The sequence below is a fragment of the Sus scrofa genome, chromosome 6 (assembly GCF_000003025.6).
Source record: "Sus scrofa isolate TJ Tabasco breed Duroc chromosome 6, Sscrofa11.1, whole genome shotgun sequence".
Taxonomy (NCBI): Eukaryota; Metazoa; Chordata; class Mammalia; order Artiodactyla; family Suidae; genus Sus; species Sus scrofa.
In genome coordinates this window covers 142,669,832-142,686,891 of record NC_010448.4, presented here as the reverse complement: position 1 = coordinate 142,686,891, position 17,060 = coordinate 142,669,832, and the positions used below count along the sequence as shown (strand labels likewise).

General features: G+C 35.0%; 1 protein-coding gene across 1 annotated transcript in view; it reads right to left on the bottom strand.

Moving 5' to 3' along the window:
• LRRC40 (leucine rich repeat containing 40) overlaps positions 1-17,060 on the bottom strand; it is a 47,526-nt gene that overhangs the window by 28,807 nt on the left and 1,659 nt on the right. The window contains exons 2-5 of the mRNA XM_003127928.4: positions 10,969-11,150; positions 9,811-9,884; positions 7,095-7,224; positions 3,560-3,683 (exon numbers count right to left, since the gene is read on the bottom strand). Of these exons, the coding sequence (XP_003127976.1) occupies positions 3,560-3,683; positions 7,095-7,224; positions 9,811-9,884; positions 10,969-11,150 (510 nt within the window). The remainder of the gene's footprint in view (positions 1-3,559; positions 3,684-7,094; positions 7,225-9,810; positions 9,885-10,968; positions 11,151-17,060) is intronic.

The window sequence follows — 17,060 nt, the reverse complement described above, 5'->3', positions numbered from 1 at the left end:
GAGGCCTCCTTTGCCTAGCAAAACAATGAAGCTATTTTTTCTCCTTCGCCGCCCGCCCCCCGCCCCCAAAGAAAACACACAAAGTATTCTAGTACTCTTATAAAGTACTCTAAAATAGGCAGTTCCCTAGTAGTCTTGGTTAGGATTTGGCACTTTCATCAGTGCAGCCCAGGTTCAAGCCTTGATTGGGAACTGAGATCTCACATCAAGCCACTGCACTCCTGCCGTGGCAAAAACAAAAAACAAAAAAAAACAATGACAACTCTAAAGTATATACACTATATATTCAGAGATATTATTTCCCTCAATAATTATACATATTTAAAAAGAAAAAGCTTGGAGTTCTCAGGGGTAACAAACTCAACTAGTATTCATGAGGATGCGGGTTTGATCCCTGGCCTGGCTCAGTGGGTTAAGTATCTGGTATTGCTGTGAGCTGTGTGTGGTGTAGGTCACAGATACAGTTCGGATCCTGCTGTTACTGTGGCTGTGGCACAGGCTGGTGGCGGCAGCTCTAATTCAACCCCTATCTGGGAACTTCCATATGCTTTGGTTGAGGGCCTAAAAAGCATAATAAATAAATAAATAAATAAAAAGAAAAGGTTTAAGGTATTTAAAGACAAATATATATGCATTCTAGTTGTATGAATGAATGTCAAGTAACTGGCCAGTAGTAGCTTAGACACATCTGTAGTTAAAATAGGCACGCTGATGTTCTATCAAACACCTTTGGATTTCTATGTATTCCCTCTTATTTTGTACTGCCTCTCTCCCTTTCTTCTTCTAATTTCTTTTAAATGACATGTTTTTTCTAACCCCTTAGCTAGCCCTCTTGACAAGAAGATATACTATAGCTCAAGGAGAATGTTCTCACTTGTAGCATCTCTCTCTTACCTCCTGGATCTTTCTTTCTTAAAAAGCAGTACAGAAAACAAAAATGGAAAAAAATAAAGGTCTTCTTTCTCTTAAGAATTCAATAAGTAGTTTTCTCTCTAATCAATATTAAGACTCTTCCACTTATAATGGCCAACATGTATTTTCCACAATTTACTCTCAACCCTATAGTTTGAATAGACAATATTTTACGATCTTTTTTTCCTGTACTTTGAGCCTGTCAACTTTAACATAATTCAAGACTGAACTGATCCACTGCCTTAGACTTCTTCAGTGTTTAAAGAAGTTAACCGTTTCCAGAACAAATGTAAAGTACTGCTTGCAACTTATAATAGGAAAATGTATGTATTATTTGGCTAGAGCACTGAGAAAAATGTCACAACCCGATCTACCCCAGATTCAGTAAATTCTATCAAACAAGTTCATTTTAAATTTAGAAACTAGCTTTTAAGAGCATCAACTGAGAATACAAGCAGCATGGTGCAGAAAGAGCAATGGGGTTGGAGTTAGAAGATGCAAACCCTAGTTCTATATTTGCTAGTTTCTAAGCCCATGTTTCTGAATATTTAAAATGTAAATTCTATGCATCCCACTAACCTGTAGAACTATTATGATGGCAAAATAATATATTTGAAAGCACTTTTAGTTACAAAGAGCTATTCAAATGTTAGATATTGTTCTTGGAATTTGGTCATGAAAAGTGAAATAACAAAATAACTAAATGTCTCACTCATGATAGCGTAAAAGTTTCACTGTCATGATGAAGGACAGAAAGCATCTGAGCATACTTATATAGTATATTAGAAAAACTGCTCTAAGTTCAATGTATTTTTCTATTGATTTTACTATCTCTTCCTATCTCTCAATATTTCTACTCAATTTGGGAAAAAAACAAGAACCTATGCTTCTTATATACTTACTCCAGATATCATATTTAATGTTTAGCTCTATTTTCTAATTCTTTTATTGAAAAATGAAAAAAGCAGAGCCAACTACTGGTATCACATGTCTATTCTATTTATGGCAGATTTAATTTATGCATTCCTATTACAAATGACAAATAACCATTAATCTAAAGTAAAACAGCACAACAGTGATCATTTTGTAATGTATAAAAATATCACTATGTAGTACACCTGAAACTAATATAATATTGTTAGTCAATTATACATTAAAGAAAAACAGCACCATTTTACAAATTTACCTCAAAATGATCTATAATCATTATATGAAATCACATCTATGACCTCCTCCACAAAAGGGAGATTTGAAAAAATGAAAAGGCTCATTATAGTTGACACAATGTGGTTATTAATTATAGTTTGCCTTTACACATAAATTCACTATAATGAATCTGGACTCTAAACCAAGAATTCCAACACAACTAAGTGTACTTATTTAAAAGGTATTGAAATGTAACTTCAATTTTTTTATCCTTTAATATTAGTTCTATAGTGCTTCAAATATAATAGTTCAGGAGTTCCCACTGTGGCTCAGTCGAAATGAATCTGACTAGCATCCATGAGGACACAGGTGTGATCCCTGCCTCAGGGATTAAGGATCTGGCATTGCCGTGAACTGTGGTGTAGGTCACAGGTGCAGCTCGGATCCACATGCTGTGGCTGTGGTGTAGGCCGGCAGCTACAGCTCCAATTAGACCCCTAGCCTGGGAACATCCATATGCCTTGGACATAGCCCTGCCAAAAAAGACCAAAAAAAAAAAAAAAAAAAGACAGAAAAAAAATGGCAATGGTAAAACTTTAATAGAACTACCAAAAAAAAATTTTGGGGGGCTGTACCCATAGCATATGGAAATCCCCAGGCAGGATTTCCCCAAACAGTGCCACAGCAGCAACCTGAGCTGTTACAGTGACAACACCAGATCTTTAACCCACTATACCATAAGGGAACTCCTAGAACCACTAAATTTTAACATCTTTTTTTAAAAAAGGATTGACAGTGTTCCTGTCGTGGCTCAATGGTAACAAACCCCACTAGTATCCATGAAGATGCAGGTTCAATCCCTGGCCTTGCACAGAGGGTTAAGGATCTGGCGCCACCATGAACTGTGGTATAGGTGACAGATATGCCTCAGATCTGGCATTTCTCTGGCTGTGGTGTAGGCCAGCAGCTACAGCTCTGACTTGACCCCTAGCCTGGAAACTTCTTTGATATGTTGCAGGTGGAGCTCTAGAAAGGCCAAAAAAAAAAAAAAAAAAAAAAAAGGATTGACAATTTGGGCAAAACTAAACCATCTCTGCACATTTTAACTTATGAACCTCAAGGAGGATACAGCTATGACAGAACCACATTTCATAGGTGGTAACACCTATGAGAGGGGAATAACCTCACAGTGAATGTTGAGTAAACAAATGAAGAGAGAGCATGGCTCAAAATCTAATCAATTCCTCAGATATATAATTTTACTACAATTTATAATCTTATTTTTCTTTTTCTCTTTTTGATATGCCAAAGTATCCTTTTAGTGGCAATTCTTTAGGAACTTGCCAGACAATGGCTTGAAGAAAATCTGACTAGTTGTTATTGTTTGCATTTACCACCATAAAATTACATAATTCTTTATAACTAAGTATATTAAAATTTATTTTTCTAAATGTAAGTAGCATCAACTTCAAATTAATTTATTTTTAAAATAGAGATTTACTTTTCATTCCACTTATTTCTGCTGGTAAACTCTTCAGTTGATTACTGGAAATATTGAGTCGCACCACACTGGATAGAGAAGAAAAGCTAGCAGGAATACTTGAAAGGCGATTGTTTGAAAGATCCTTTAAAAAGAAAAAGACAAAACAAATGAACAAGTAAATTTAAAAAAATAAGTAAATGATCCCTAAAAAGGATTTCAGAATTTAGAAGACATTGCAACATTAAAAGGAACAAAAACAAAAAAGCTGATTTAGAGGTAATATCATTTGTAACCCTGATTCACTGACAATTTCACAAATCATCACTTATTACCTTAATACATTCTGTGGGCCTGCTATATGCCTAATAATGTAGCAGAGAAATTAAAATGAATTATCAATCAAAAACATTTTACATAAAGGTTTCTGTTAATACTAAGCCATACTATATCATGCAGCATCTTTTTAAAAAAAACCCTTTGTTCATCTAATATTTATTCAGTACCTATAATAAATCAGGCAAACGGTATGGCTAAATTGTAATATGAAATGAAAAACATCTTTGCAAGAAATAAAATTCATGAAAGAACAAAAATAAGTCTGAAAAAAACCCAGCCATTTTAACTTTGGAAGGGAAAAAACATTCCCTCTTGGTTCTTCTGCTGACCTCAGCAACTCTGCTTTAACTAAGAACAAAAGTCTACTCTACTCTCTAGTTTCCACTCAAGCTTGCCTAATTAATCTCCAATCTTGATGTTGCTTTAAGTTTTCTTTCTGTTTTTTCTTTACATAGTTACAAGAGAATTTTTTTAACTCCTTTCAAAAGACAATGTTATGAATCATATATTTGACATTTAAATTAGGTATAAGTATTCCACCAGCTATCATCAAACCGTTAGGTAAGGCCAGTGGTAACGATAAATTAGAAAAAAGTGACTTAAAGGAACTGTTCGCTGAAGACTATGATTGAGTCTAATATTAAACTGCATTCTGTATCACTAAGTTAAGAAGAAAGAAAGAGGAAAACTGCTAGATCAGCATTTTCACAAAATATACTATTATTATAACAAAATAATTTATTATTATCATAATCTATGACATACAACATATTAATCTACAACTCAAATACTCTAAGGTCTAAGAATCAACAGATTACTAATACATAAATATTTTGTAATATCAAAAGTTACTGACACTAAGTGCAATGTAGTATTCTGGACTGGATCCTGGAACAAAAAAAAAGGACATTAGTGGAAAAATGGGAAAATACTATAAAATCGGTAGTTTAGTTAGTAATATTGTACCAATGTTAATTTCTTAGTTTTTACAAATGTCCCATGGTTATATAAAATGTTCACCCATTAAGGTGGGTGAAGGCTATATGTGAACTCTCTGTACTACCTTTATAACTTTTCTGTAAAATCTAAAATTATTTCAAAATCGGAGTTCCCGTCATGGCGCAGTGGTTAACGAATCCGACTAGGAACCATGAGGTTGAGGGTTCGATCCCTGGCCTTGCTCAGTGGGTTAAGATTCGGCGTTGCCATGAGCTGTGCTGTAGGTTGCAAACGCGGCTCGGATTCAGCATTGCTGTGGCTCTGGCGTAGGCCGGTGGCTGCAGCTCCAATTCAACCACTAGCCTGGGAACCTCCATATGCTGCAGGAGCGGCCCAAGAAACAGCAAAAAAAAAAAAAAAAAAGACAAAAAAATAAAAAATAAATAAATAAAATTATTTCAAAATCAAAAGCTAAAAACAAAACAAGTTTCTGATAAGGGAAAAATTAATTCACAAATTCTTAAGAAATTTTAAAGAATCCAAAATAACAGAATTACTAATAGTTAAATATCTAATTATTATAGTTAATAATTAAATTAGATAGAAAATAAGTACAGTATATATCACTTAGTACCATTATACTAATCAGTTTTTATGTAACTAAGAAATATTACTTGTGGAGTTCCTGACATGGCTCAGTGGTTAATGAATCTGACTAGGAACCATGAAGTTGCGGTTTGATCCCTGGCCCTGCTCAGTGGGTTAAGGATCTGGTGTTGCCGTGAGCTGTGGTGCAGGTTGCAGATGCGGCTCAGATCCCTCTTTGCTATGGCTCTGGCATAGGCTGACAGCTACAGCTCCGATTCGACCCCTAGCCTGGGAACTTCCATATGCGGCGAGAGCGGCCCTAGAAAAGGCAAAAAGACAAAAAAAAAAAAAAGAAATATTACTTGCTTAAATGATTACAGATATTATGCTTTTAATGTCTTAATATACTGTTGCTCACTTTTATGATTTATTTGATATTGCATCCTTAAGAACACAATTTTCAACTAAAACATCCTTTCATTATTCAAATGACTATCTTGGAACTCATAAGAAAACAACTGGGAACTGCTACAGTTCATTAGGTTTCCTTTCAGCTTCTACCAGACTCTTTAAATTTAAATCAACTGCTGTGTTTTACCGCTAAATTTTATAAGAAAATCTGACAATTCCCTCCTTTCCCTACCTATGCCTTACTTTTCAAACCTTATCCCAATCTGATCAGATTGAAAAACAAAGAGATAATGAAGAAATGCTTGGGGAGAGCATCTATTTTGATTTCAAACACTAGAACAGATGGGGAAAATATCAAGAGAAAAGTAAAAGAAGCAATTTTTTCCTTTAATAAAAAATAAACTTTAAGGCTAATGAGTTTTTCAAAACACGTAGTAGTGAAAAGAAGAAGAATGTAATATGAAATAACTATGTAGAGAGATTTATTATTAGAACATCTAATCCAATACAGCTAAAGTCTTTCAGACAGGATACCTTACTATAGTGTCTTACTTCCCTCTGCAGTAAAGTGGGAGAAAAAAAATACACTTTGAAGTCAAATGGTCTTACATTAAAATTCTGAATTCCTTACTTATTAGTTGCATGATTTCAAATAGGTTACTTTTTTTATGAGCCTTAGTTTCTTATCTATAACGGGATAAAACCATCTACTTTTCTATATATAAAGCGAAGTGTCTATTGTTTGTATTATTCTTAATATGATTAAAATAATATTTGTAGTCCTCTAAAGTAATCTCTATTTAAAATGTGAAATGGATGGAATGAAAATTTTACCAGGAAATGTATCCATTTTGAAAAAGAGGAAAGAAAAGGCAGGCCCTGATGGCATTATCTAGACACTCAGAGGACAGAGGCCATAAGGGCAATAGAGGAGGAGACAGGAATGGATATAAAAAGGGGGATTGGTAGATGCTAAAAACACCTTTCCTTTATTTTACTAAGCTGTAAAAGCTTCTAAATAACAAAGTCGTCTTTATCAGCCCCTTTCTCAAACTCTATTCCTAAATTAAAGTGATTTCCTTCATAAGAATAACATAGGAAAAATAAATTTACAATTATTAATTTAGCAATCTAATTGTAATGCACAGTTTATAATAATCTATAGTCATACAATCAGCTGTCCATGTACCCATGATTTCATCATACATCCAATTTTTCAGTCTGTTGAAAAAATCCCATTGGCCTCAAATTAATTAAATATTGTAAAATTAAAACTTACTAAATCTTCTAAGTTGAAAAGTTGTTCAAATCCCTCTGGTATGCAAGTTAGTTCATTATGCTGGAGATACAGGCCCTTCAAGTTTCTTAGATTTGTAATTTCTTCAGGGAGTATTTTCAGCTTGTTATGGCTATTGATTGATAAAAACAAATGCTGAATAATTTAGTGACAACACAATAAATATTTATAAAAGCATTTCTGCTAACCAACTACATGGGCTCATTTTAAAAAATGAAGTAAGGTTGCTAATTTTAAGTATTTATCCAATTTTATGTCCTAAAAGCATATGCTCATTAAAATGAGTAATCTGAATATAATCAAATTGAGAGTTTCAAAGAAGTAAGTTATATATTTTAACCAAACATATAATTTGTGAAATTTTGATTGGCTCCTTTTAATCAACTTGATTTGACATATAATGTAAAAGAATACACTGACTCTAAATTTTTATACTGGGAGTTCCCATCATGGCACAGTGGAAAGGAATCCAACTAGGAATCATGAGGTTGTGGGTTCAATCCCTGGCCTCAATCAGTGGGTTAAGGATCCAGCGTTGCCATGAACTGCGGTGTAGGCTGCAGATGTGGCTTGGATCTGGCATTGCTGCAGCTGTGGTATAGGTCGGCAGGTGTATCTCCAATGAGACCCCTAGCCTGGGAACCTCCGTATGCCAAGGGTGCAGCCCTAAAAAGCCAAAAAAAAAAAAAAAAAAAAAAAAAAAAAAAATTATATTGTGCCTGAGTTTTAGAATTTTGACAAAGATATGCACATACTAAACACTACAATGAAATCATATTTTACAAGGGGATTAGGTTTCGATTTAGCACTCAAGACAAAAATAGCTATTTCTGTTTCAAGGACCTGACCTGCCTAGTTGAATGAAATATGCTACTCCAATCTTATTTGAATTTGGTCTTAACTTTCAGTTCAATCATTCTGTAGAGATATTCAGCTTATTGGACATTCAGTCCCAAGTCACTGATGATTAAGAGATGCCTTGACTTGTTCCTAGATTCATGACAAATTAACTACTCCTTTGAGAATTTGACTCTACTGTCATTCCATATACAATTACTTCACAAGTAACAGACAGGAAATGGGAAATAAAAGGGTGTAACAATGACCTTAAATGACATTAAAATAAAACTAGCTGGAACAAAAATGCCAAAAGATGTCTTCTAAAATATGAACAAAGAATTGTTAAAAACTGGTTGGGAGTTCCTGTCCTGGCGCAGCGGAAACGAATCCAACTACAAACCATGAGGTTGTGGGTTAGATCCCTGGCCTCGCTCAGTGGGTTAAGGATCTGGCATTGCTGTGAGCTGTGGTGTAGGTCGCAGATGGAGCTCGGATCTGGTGTTGCTGAGGCTCTGGCATAGGCCAGCGGCTGTAGCTCCAATTGGACCCCTAGCCTGGAAGCCTCCATATGCCGTGGGTGGGGCCCTAAAATACAACAGAAAACAAACAAACAAACAAAAATTGGTTGGTATTGTTGGTTATTTAATTGAAATCTTTGTATATTTGACAGAGACCTAGTTGGGCAAAGATGTAATTCTAATTCTTTTCCTCTCCTCATCTATTTCCTCCATCCTATTGCTCATACTCTTGTAGAAACTAAAGCCACACCAGCTCCATACTCTCCCCTTTTCCTTTCAACCCTCCCCTCTCTTACTTTTCAAGCCACATCTATGCCTTTGGCTTGTATGGGAAGACGTTCTGATGCAGGTCTAAATAATTAGCAAAAAAATGCTAAAACAATATTTTGTATAGATAATTTTGATAATTTATGGTAATTTTAAGTTTTTCACCAGATAAGGACTATTATTTAAAGAGCAGTTCTCCCTCAAACCATTAAATTCCAGCTAACTGAGACTTGATCATGTTATGTTAGGTAGATCTATAACAATATAAATTTTATAAGCCACTTTTCAAACTATATTTTGAACACTTAATTCTTTTTCTTTTCTTCTGAAGTAAATCTTCCCTAATCCCTTTCCCCTGTGTATATACAACACATTAGGCAGTTATTCTTTCTTGAAAGTCTAGACAAATTGAAGGGCAAAAAGAATTAGCTAGAACCTTAGCCATCTTGGCCTCTCCAGTACCTATAAATGAGTACCAGAAGCATATCCAGGGAATCCAGGAATCTCCAGAAAAGTTTAAAAACTACTCATATCAAAAACATGAAATTTTCCTCACTAATGAAAGAATTATTTTAAATTTCTTTTTATTGCTTAACACCTAGATATGTTTTAGAATATCAAAGTAACTTAAAACTTGAGATGTCAACAAAGAAGATTTTGAATATAAACACTAAGAATTATTTCAAAAAAATAAAAAGTATTAAAAAAAAAATCAACTGGCCTTATATTTGTAAAACCAGAAAATACGTAGGCAATTCTAAGACCAAAAAATAAAATAATCTGAGAATTTTAACTTAAAATTCTTGGAGTTCCCATATGGCACAGCAAGTTAAGGATCCAGCAGTCAGTGCAGCAGTTCGGGTTGCTGCTGTGGTAAAGATTAGATCCCTGGCCTAGGAATTTCCACAGCCCACAGGAGGAGCCAAAGAAAAAAAAACTTAAAATTTTTATTCTGTTTAACCGCTTTCTGGGATAATACAAAACATTTTTTGGATGTTACAAAAAATTTTTAAAGAATATTAGATTTATACCTTTATACTAGCAATAGTAACATAAATAAGCTTAAATTTTACCTGACATTAAGTTTCTGAAGATTTTCTAACTCTCTTATAGCGGAAGGAAGGGATGTCAGCTGATTATCGTGTATCTAAAAGTTATCAAAAGACACAGTCAATATCTTGGTCTTATAATTAACAATGAGCTTTGCCATTGTACAAAACTGATGATAAACTTCATTCTTTTAATTCAATAACATCATTGGGCCATTAGTAATTTGACTGAGTATAGAAGAAAAAAAGGAGGTTGAAATCAACCAAACTGCTATTCAGAAATAATGAAGTGATAAAACATCAATTTTAACTACTATGATTAAAAAAAACAAAATCTCTTCACCCAACTGAGTGGAATTCAATCTCAAGTGAGAGATGAAAGGGGTAGAGATGAACAGCCCTATGATGATATGATTTATGTCAACATTATGAAAAATAAATGAGGGGGAATTTCTCATGTTCTTACAGAATCACACTGTTTTCAAGACACAAGGAATCTTACTCCAATCCATTCACTTACAAGTGAAGAAAATGAAAACTTCCCTAGAAACATGACTATATCCAACTCTTTCTGACATAAATTGGAAGATTTTTGATGAACCTAGGTAAAGCATAAAAGAAGTCTGTAGATTGTGAAACAGACTACTCATGCTTTATTGTACCACATGATGTGCAACTACCTAAAACCACAGTCCCTGAATAAAGACACAAAAATTTAAACCCAATAATTTAAGTCACTGTTAGAGGTATGTTCAAAAAAAATCAGTCTTAAGAACTTGCTTTAACATCTGGAATAATAATAATGATAAAAATAACAGCAATTTTAAAAAGATGAGCAGCAGTAACCACTTGTTAAATACCGATTCTGTTTGCATGCATTAATCATTTAATTCAAAGAACAATTTTGAAAAAGAGGTGTAGTATCATTCCTGGTTTACAGATATGAAAACTGAAGGACAGAGAGGTAACTTTCCCAAGTTCACACAGTTACCATGTGGAAGAATCAGAATTGCAAGCCTGATGTTCTGACTGCACTCTAACATTGTGCTATGCCTAACAAAATAATTTGTTATTCTTCCTTGCACTCTACCAAGAAAACATGAGTTTTCTGCTTCTCAAAGCCTAAATTTAGCTTTAAAGTCTCTTCAACTAAAGTCCCATATTTATAATTAGTCAACTTACATCAAGAACAGTCAATGCAGGCAGGAGGCGGAGATCATCACTAAGCGACTGAAGTTTATTGTTTGATATGATTAGTTTGGTCAAATCTGTTTGTTCCCACCATCGTTCAGTAGCACTGAATGAAAGATTCTGATTAGCTTCCTCAGGGATATCCACATTTATTCTCCAAACACACTGAGGCACTATTTCCACACCAAAAAAAAAAAAAAAAAAAAAAGAAAAAAAAGAAATTAGAGATATTAGGAAGTACATGTTTATAATAGTAATTCAGCTTATCTACTGAAAGAAAATTTCTCGAACATTAAAAAAAAAACCCTTTCAAATAAATGAAACAGGAGTTCCCGTCGTGGCGCAGTGGTTAATGAATCTGACTAGGAACCATGAGGTTGCGGGTTCGGTCCCTGCCCTTGCTCAGTGGGTTAAGGATCCGGTGTTGCCGTAGGCTGTGGTGTGGGTCGCAGACGCGGCTCGGATCCCGCGTTGCTGTGGCTCTGGCGTAGGCCAGTGGCTACAGCTCCGATCCGACCCCTAGCCTGGGAACCTCCATATGCCGCGGGAGAGGCCCAAAGACATAGCAAAAAGACCAAATAAATAAATAAATAAATAAATAAACAAATGAAACAAATACCAATGAAGTACGACTTACATTAGCATGAACACTGATTTTATTCCAAAACAGAATATGGAGAATGTATTTTACATATTAGACATCACTCTTACCTCCATTCAACTATATATTTACTACATACATTCTCTGCACAACAGTCTTTATCTTTTACGGCTGCACCTGCGGCATATGGAAGTTTCCAGGCTAGGAGTAGAATCTGAGCTGCAGCTGCCAGTCTATGCCAGAGCCACAGCAATTCGGGATCCAAGCTGCGCCTGTGACCTAATCACAGCTCATGGCAATGCTGGATCCTTAAGTCACTGAGCGAGGCCAGGGATCCAACCCGAGTCCTCATAGATACTGAGCCACAATGGGAACTCCCACATAGTCTTTTCAACAAATGTTTAGATAGATAAAAAATTAACCTCAACCTTTACCTTGTGACACACTTTAAAATTTATACCAGTGGAGTTCCCATCATGGCGCAGTGGAAACGAATCCGACTAGGAACCAGGAGGTTTTGAGTTCGATCCCTGGCCTTGCTCAGTGGGTTAAGGATCCAGCGTTGCTGTGAGCTGTGGTGTAGGTCGCAGACACGGCTCGGAACTGGCATTGCTATGGCTCTGGTATAGGCTGGCGCTTACAGCTCCAATTAGACGCCTAGCCCGGAAACCTCCATATGCCGCAGGTGCAGCTCTAAAAAAGACAAAAAGACCAAAATAAATAAAATTAATTAATTAAGTTAAGTAAAACTAATGCCAAGTAGATCCCAGGGATCAAAACCGCATCATAGCAGTGATGAACTTCAAAAAAAATTATACAATGCCAAAGAAGTCTAAAACAAACAAATTGAATGAAATTCTACAAGGGGCTAATCTATATTGACAAAAAGAAGATCTCTGGTTCCATGGAGCTAGCAGTGGGTATGGACTGACAGCAAGGAGAACTTTTCGAGCGCTGGAAACGTTCTTTGTCTTGATCTTGATGATGGTTACATAATTGTACATGTTTGTCAAAACTCATTAACTATATACTTAAAATGAATGCATGTTTGCAAATTATGCCCTAATAAAAATAAAAAGTGTCGAATTTTAAAATACAGATGATGCAATATATTAAGGTAATTTCATGTATATGTACATATATATGAATGAATAAAAAAACTGAAGTATGTGTGTATATATATTTCTCACAAGATAGATAATACCTTTAAGTAGTACTACCCAACAGAATTTTCTGCAATGATGGAAATATCCTGTCTGCCTTAGTCTATACTGTAGACATTAGCTGCATACAGCCAATGAGCACTTATAATATGGCTAGTGATAGAAGAACTTGATTTTTAATTTCTTTAAATTTTGGTTAATTAAAAATTAAAGAGATATATGTGACTGAGATTTCCATAATAGACAGCATGACACTTAACAAAAACTCAAAAAAGATTTCTTACATGTTTTTTGGCATATCATTCTTTCCTCCACTGACAACAACTAATTACAGAAATAAGGACTCACAAATGGGTTGATGGCAGAGAACTGTCTAATTTGAGGAAGATACTTACAAGTGGGTAGGTAAAGAAACAGAGAAGAAATAAAAAACACGTCTAAAATGGTGTTTACATGGATGAATAAATGTATAGTTGGTAAACTACAGGACCAACAATGAGACTTAAAAATCTTTTCTAAAAAAAAAAAAAAAAAGCTGTAATACATTAAAAAAAAAAAAAAAGGAGTTCCCGTCGTGGCTCAGTGGTTAATGAATCAGACTAGGAACCATGAGGTTGCGGGTTCGTCCCTGCCCTTGCTCAGTGGGTTAAGGACCCGGTGTTGCCGTGAGCTGTGGTAGGTCGCAGACATGGCTCAGATCTGGCGTTGCTGTGGCTCTGGCATAGGCCGGTGGCTACAGCTCCGATTAGACCCCTAGCCTGGGAACCTCCATATGCCACAGGTGTGGCCCTCTAAAAGACAAAAAAAAAAAAAGTAATAAACCAATAAATCAAGTCACTGTGTAAAGGATCAGGGAAGCTCATTGATAAACACTCCAATTTTATCCAAGTATTTTTTTCATGGCCATCGATGGCCTCATTACATTAAAAGAATTAAATAATGACAAACCAAAGTATTATAGTGTCACTTTCAAGCTATCATTAGTTCAATGAGAAACACACACATACCCCCAGAATAAAAATAAAACGTTATATGGAAGGCATTAACTCAATTGCAGTTTTAGGTTGATTTAATGGGATATATCTTTATGGTTTAGAACAAGTGAACCACTGTTATTTTACAATGCATGAAAAAAACTGTTCTTTTCTGAAGTGGTAGATATTGTAAGAAAAAAAATGAAACCATGTTAAACATAAAAAAGAAACATGTTTACTAATCTATTTAAGAGAAAAACATGCTTGAATTTATTAACTTGAGGGTACATTCAGTTTTATAGTGATGATAAGCCTCACTGAAACTATAACTATAGTTTCATTCTTCCATTCTTCCCTGTCTGTATTTTTTCTCTCCTACTCAAATGAGTAAACATGGTATTAATACAGAGGTAAGTTTAAATTTGCACTAATTTATTAAACAAACTTTGGCATTGGTAATAACTTGAGATACACATCTCAAGAGATTGAAATATTAACTGTTAAAAGTATTTCAACAGATCAAGAAATAGGAATGGGGTTTTCAACTAACTATCTAGTTCCTTGTTTTATAATCCAAGCAGATTTCCCTGTATTTCAGTAAATCAAAAATTAAACGTTCATCTCAAGATTCTGCCATCACATATGGATTAAGGCACTTTCTTTGTGCTTTCATATCTAAGGACTGTTTAAGAATTAGCTTGTTTTGGAGTTCTCTCGCAGCACAGCAGATTAAGGATCTGGTGTTATTACTGTAGTAGCTTGGGTCACTGCTGTGGCTCAGGTTCAATCCCTGGATCCATGGCCCAGGAACTTCCACATGCCCCAAGAGCAGCCTAAAAAGGAAAAAAAAAAAAAAAAAAAAAAAAAAGAATTAGTTCTTTTTATAAGCAAAAACGTGGTAATAGAATATATCACTGTTTGTTCAATATAGATATTGCTGCTCTTTTTCATTGTACCAGATAAAATTAAAATAGAACTGAATATGAGGTATTGATTGTTGTCTTGTGCTTGCATGGTCATGGCAGAATATTAGTTTAGGAGTGTTTTGGGATGACTCATCAAAAACTGAATGAAAGAAAGAGGTGCCAAGAGTTTAGAACAAAAGAATGCTATAAATTCTAAGGGAAACCACACTATTGAACTGACAGAAAGATTGCTAAGTGGATAGCTTATTAAAAAAGGCAATAAGTTTGGAAACAATATTATTTGAAAGAGAAATTTGAGTGTAAGGATTTCCTTCCTTATCTTGAAGTAAGCAGTTTGGTCAGTTTCCATTTGTAGAATTAAGAAAATAGGTCTAGGGCACCTAGGCTTCAAGAAGTCATGTTGTCTGTTTTAGGGTAATGAAAATTTGCCATACTCAGCATGTAATTTGTTGTGACATGATAAAAAAGTGTAACACGAATCATACATTTACAAGGTTTTAAATAATATCCTTAAATCTATATTATCCATGTTCTGCTATACTATTTAGCTTGACCCTATTTCAATACTGACGGTTTTAATGGAATTTGCTGTCATCTTCTAAACAGCTAATAAGAATTAACCAAAACATTCATATTTTAATAACAAATAATTCCAGAAAGAAACTATGCTTCCAGGTGAGTAGATATTCTATAAGACATTATAATAGGGGATACGTGACATTGTGCATTTGTCAAAACTCATAGAATTGGAGTTCCCATTGTGGCTCAGCAGAAACAAACCCAACTAGTATCCAGAACAATGTGGATTCGCTCCCTGGTCTTGTTCAGTGGATTAAAGATCTGGAGTTGTCTCAAGCTGCGGTGTAGGTCGAAGATGTGGCATGAATCTGGCAATTCTGTGGCTATGGCATAGGCTGGCAGCTGTAGCTCTGATTAGACCCTTAGCCGGGGAACTTCTATATGCTGCAGCTACAGCCCTAAAAACAAAACAAAACAAAACTCATAGTATTATATAAGACTAAGAGTGAAAAGTAATACAAACAATAGACTTTAATAATGATATATCAATATTGGTTGATCAATTGTGACAAATGTATCATAAATGTAAGGTGTTAATAATAGGGGAAACTATGAGCTGGGAAGAGAAGATATATGAGAACTCTCTGTACTACCTGTTTAATTTTCTGGAAACCTAAAACAGCTCTAAATTTTTTTCTTAAATTATGGTTGTTTAAGGAAAAGACAATTTTTTGTTGTCATTTTTAAAGTATAGGATTCTGAAAAGAGACAAGAGGCCTTATTGTAAATACTTAGGAGCAAAATTTCAAAAGGCTTTTGAGGAGTTCCCATTGTGGTTTGGTGGAAATGAATCTGACTAGCATCCATGAGGATGCAGGTTTGATCCCTGGCCTCACTCAGTGGGTTAAGGGTCCCGCATTGCTGTGAGCTGTGGTGTAGGTCACAAATGTGGCTTGGATCCAGCATTGCTGTGGCTTAGCACCTACAGCTCCAATTCAACCCCAACCTGGGAACCTCCATGTGCCACAGGTGTGGCCCTAAAAAGACCAAAAAAAAAAAAAAAAAAAAAAAAAGGCTATTGAGGAATTCTCTTGTGCTGTAGTATTGTCACTGCAGCAGCTCAGGTCACTGCTGTGACTCAGGTTCAGTCCCTGACCTGGGAACTTCCACATACTGTGGGCTTGGCCAAAACAAAACAAATAAAAGGCTTTTGAATGTTGTACTAAGAACTTTACACTGAATCTTGTGGGCTGTGGAGTCATTAAATATGAATGACACAATAAGAACTTTGTTTTGGAAAGATAATTCTTGGTCATAACACTGATTTAGAGGGTGAGATTTAAAACAGGAAATCTGGAAAAACCACAAGAGCCAATTTTTACTGTGTATTTTATTTACCAGGCACTTTATATTATCTCATTTAAACCTCAGTAAGTCCTATTATTACACCACATTGTAAATGAGAAAGCACAAGGAGAGAAGCATCTCAAAGTTACATGAGCAAAGATATGGAGATAAGAAAGATGGCCCCACAGTTAATTATGAACTATAAATAATTCACAATTACAGCAGCTTGACTATTAAAGGCTGAGTGACAAGAGATGAAGTTGAAGTCTACAATTAGATAAAGAAAAACCTTTTATATTATGGTAACAAAGATTCCTTTTTGATATATAAGCTACAAAAACCATGTGCCTCTCTTATTTATATCTTTTGTCTCCTATGAAATACTCTACCTTCAACATCATTTCCTAGGATTACAATAATGACCTAAATGGCCTTGATTCCTATCATCATAGAGTTAACAGTCAAAACTTATTTGCTGCCTGAAATGTTAACAGACTAAACCATCTGGGTCCAATCATTAAGTACATCCCGGCACACACATAGTATTTAAGAA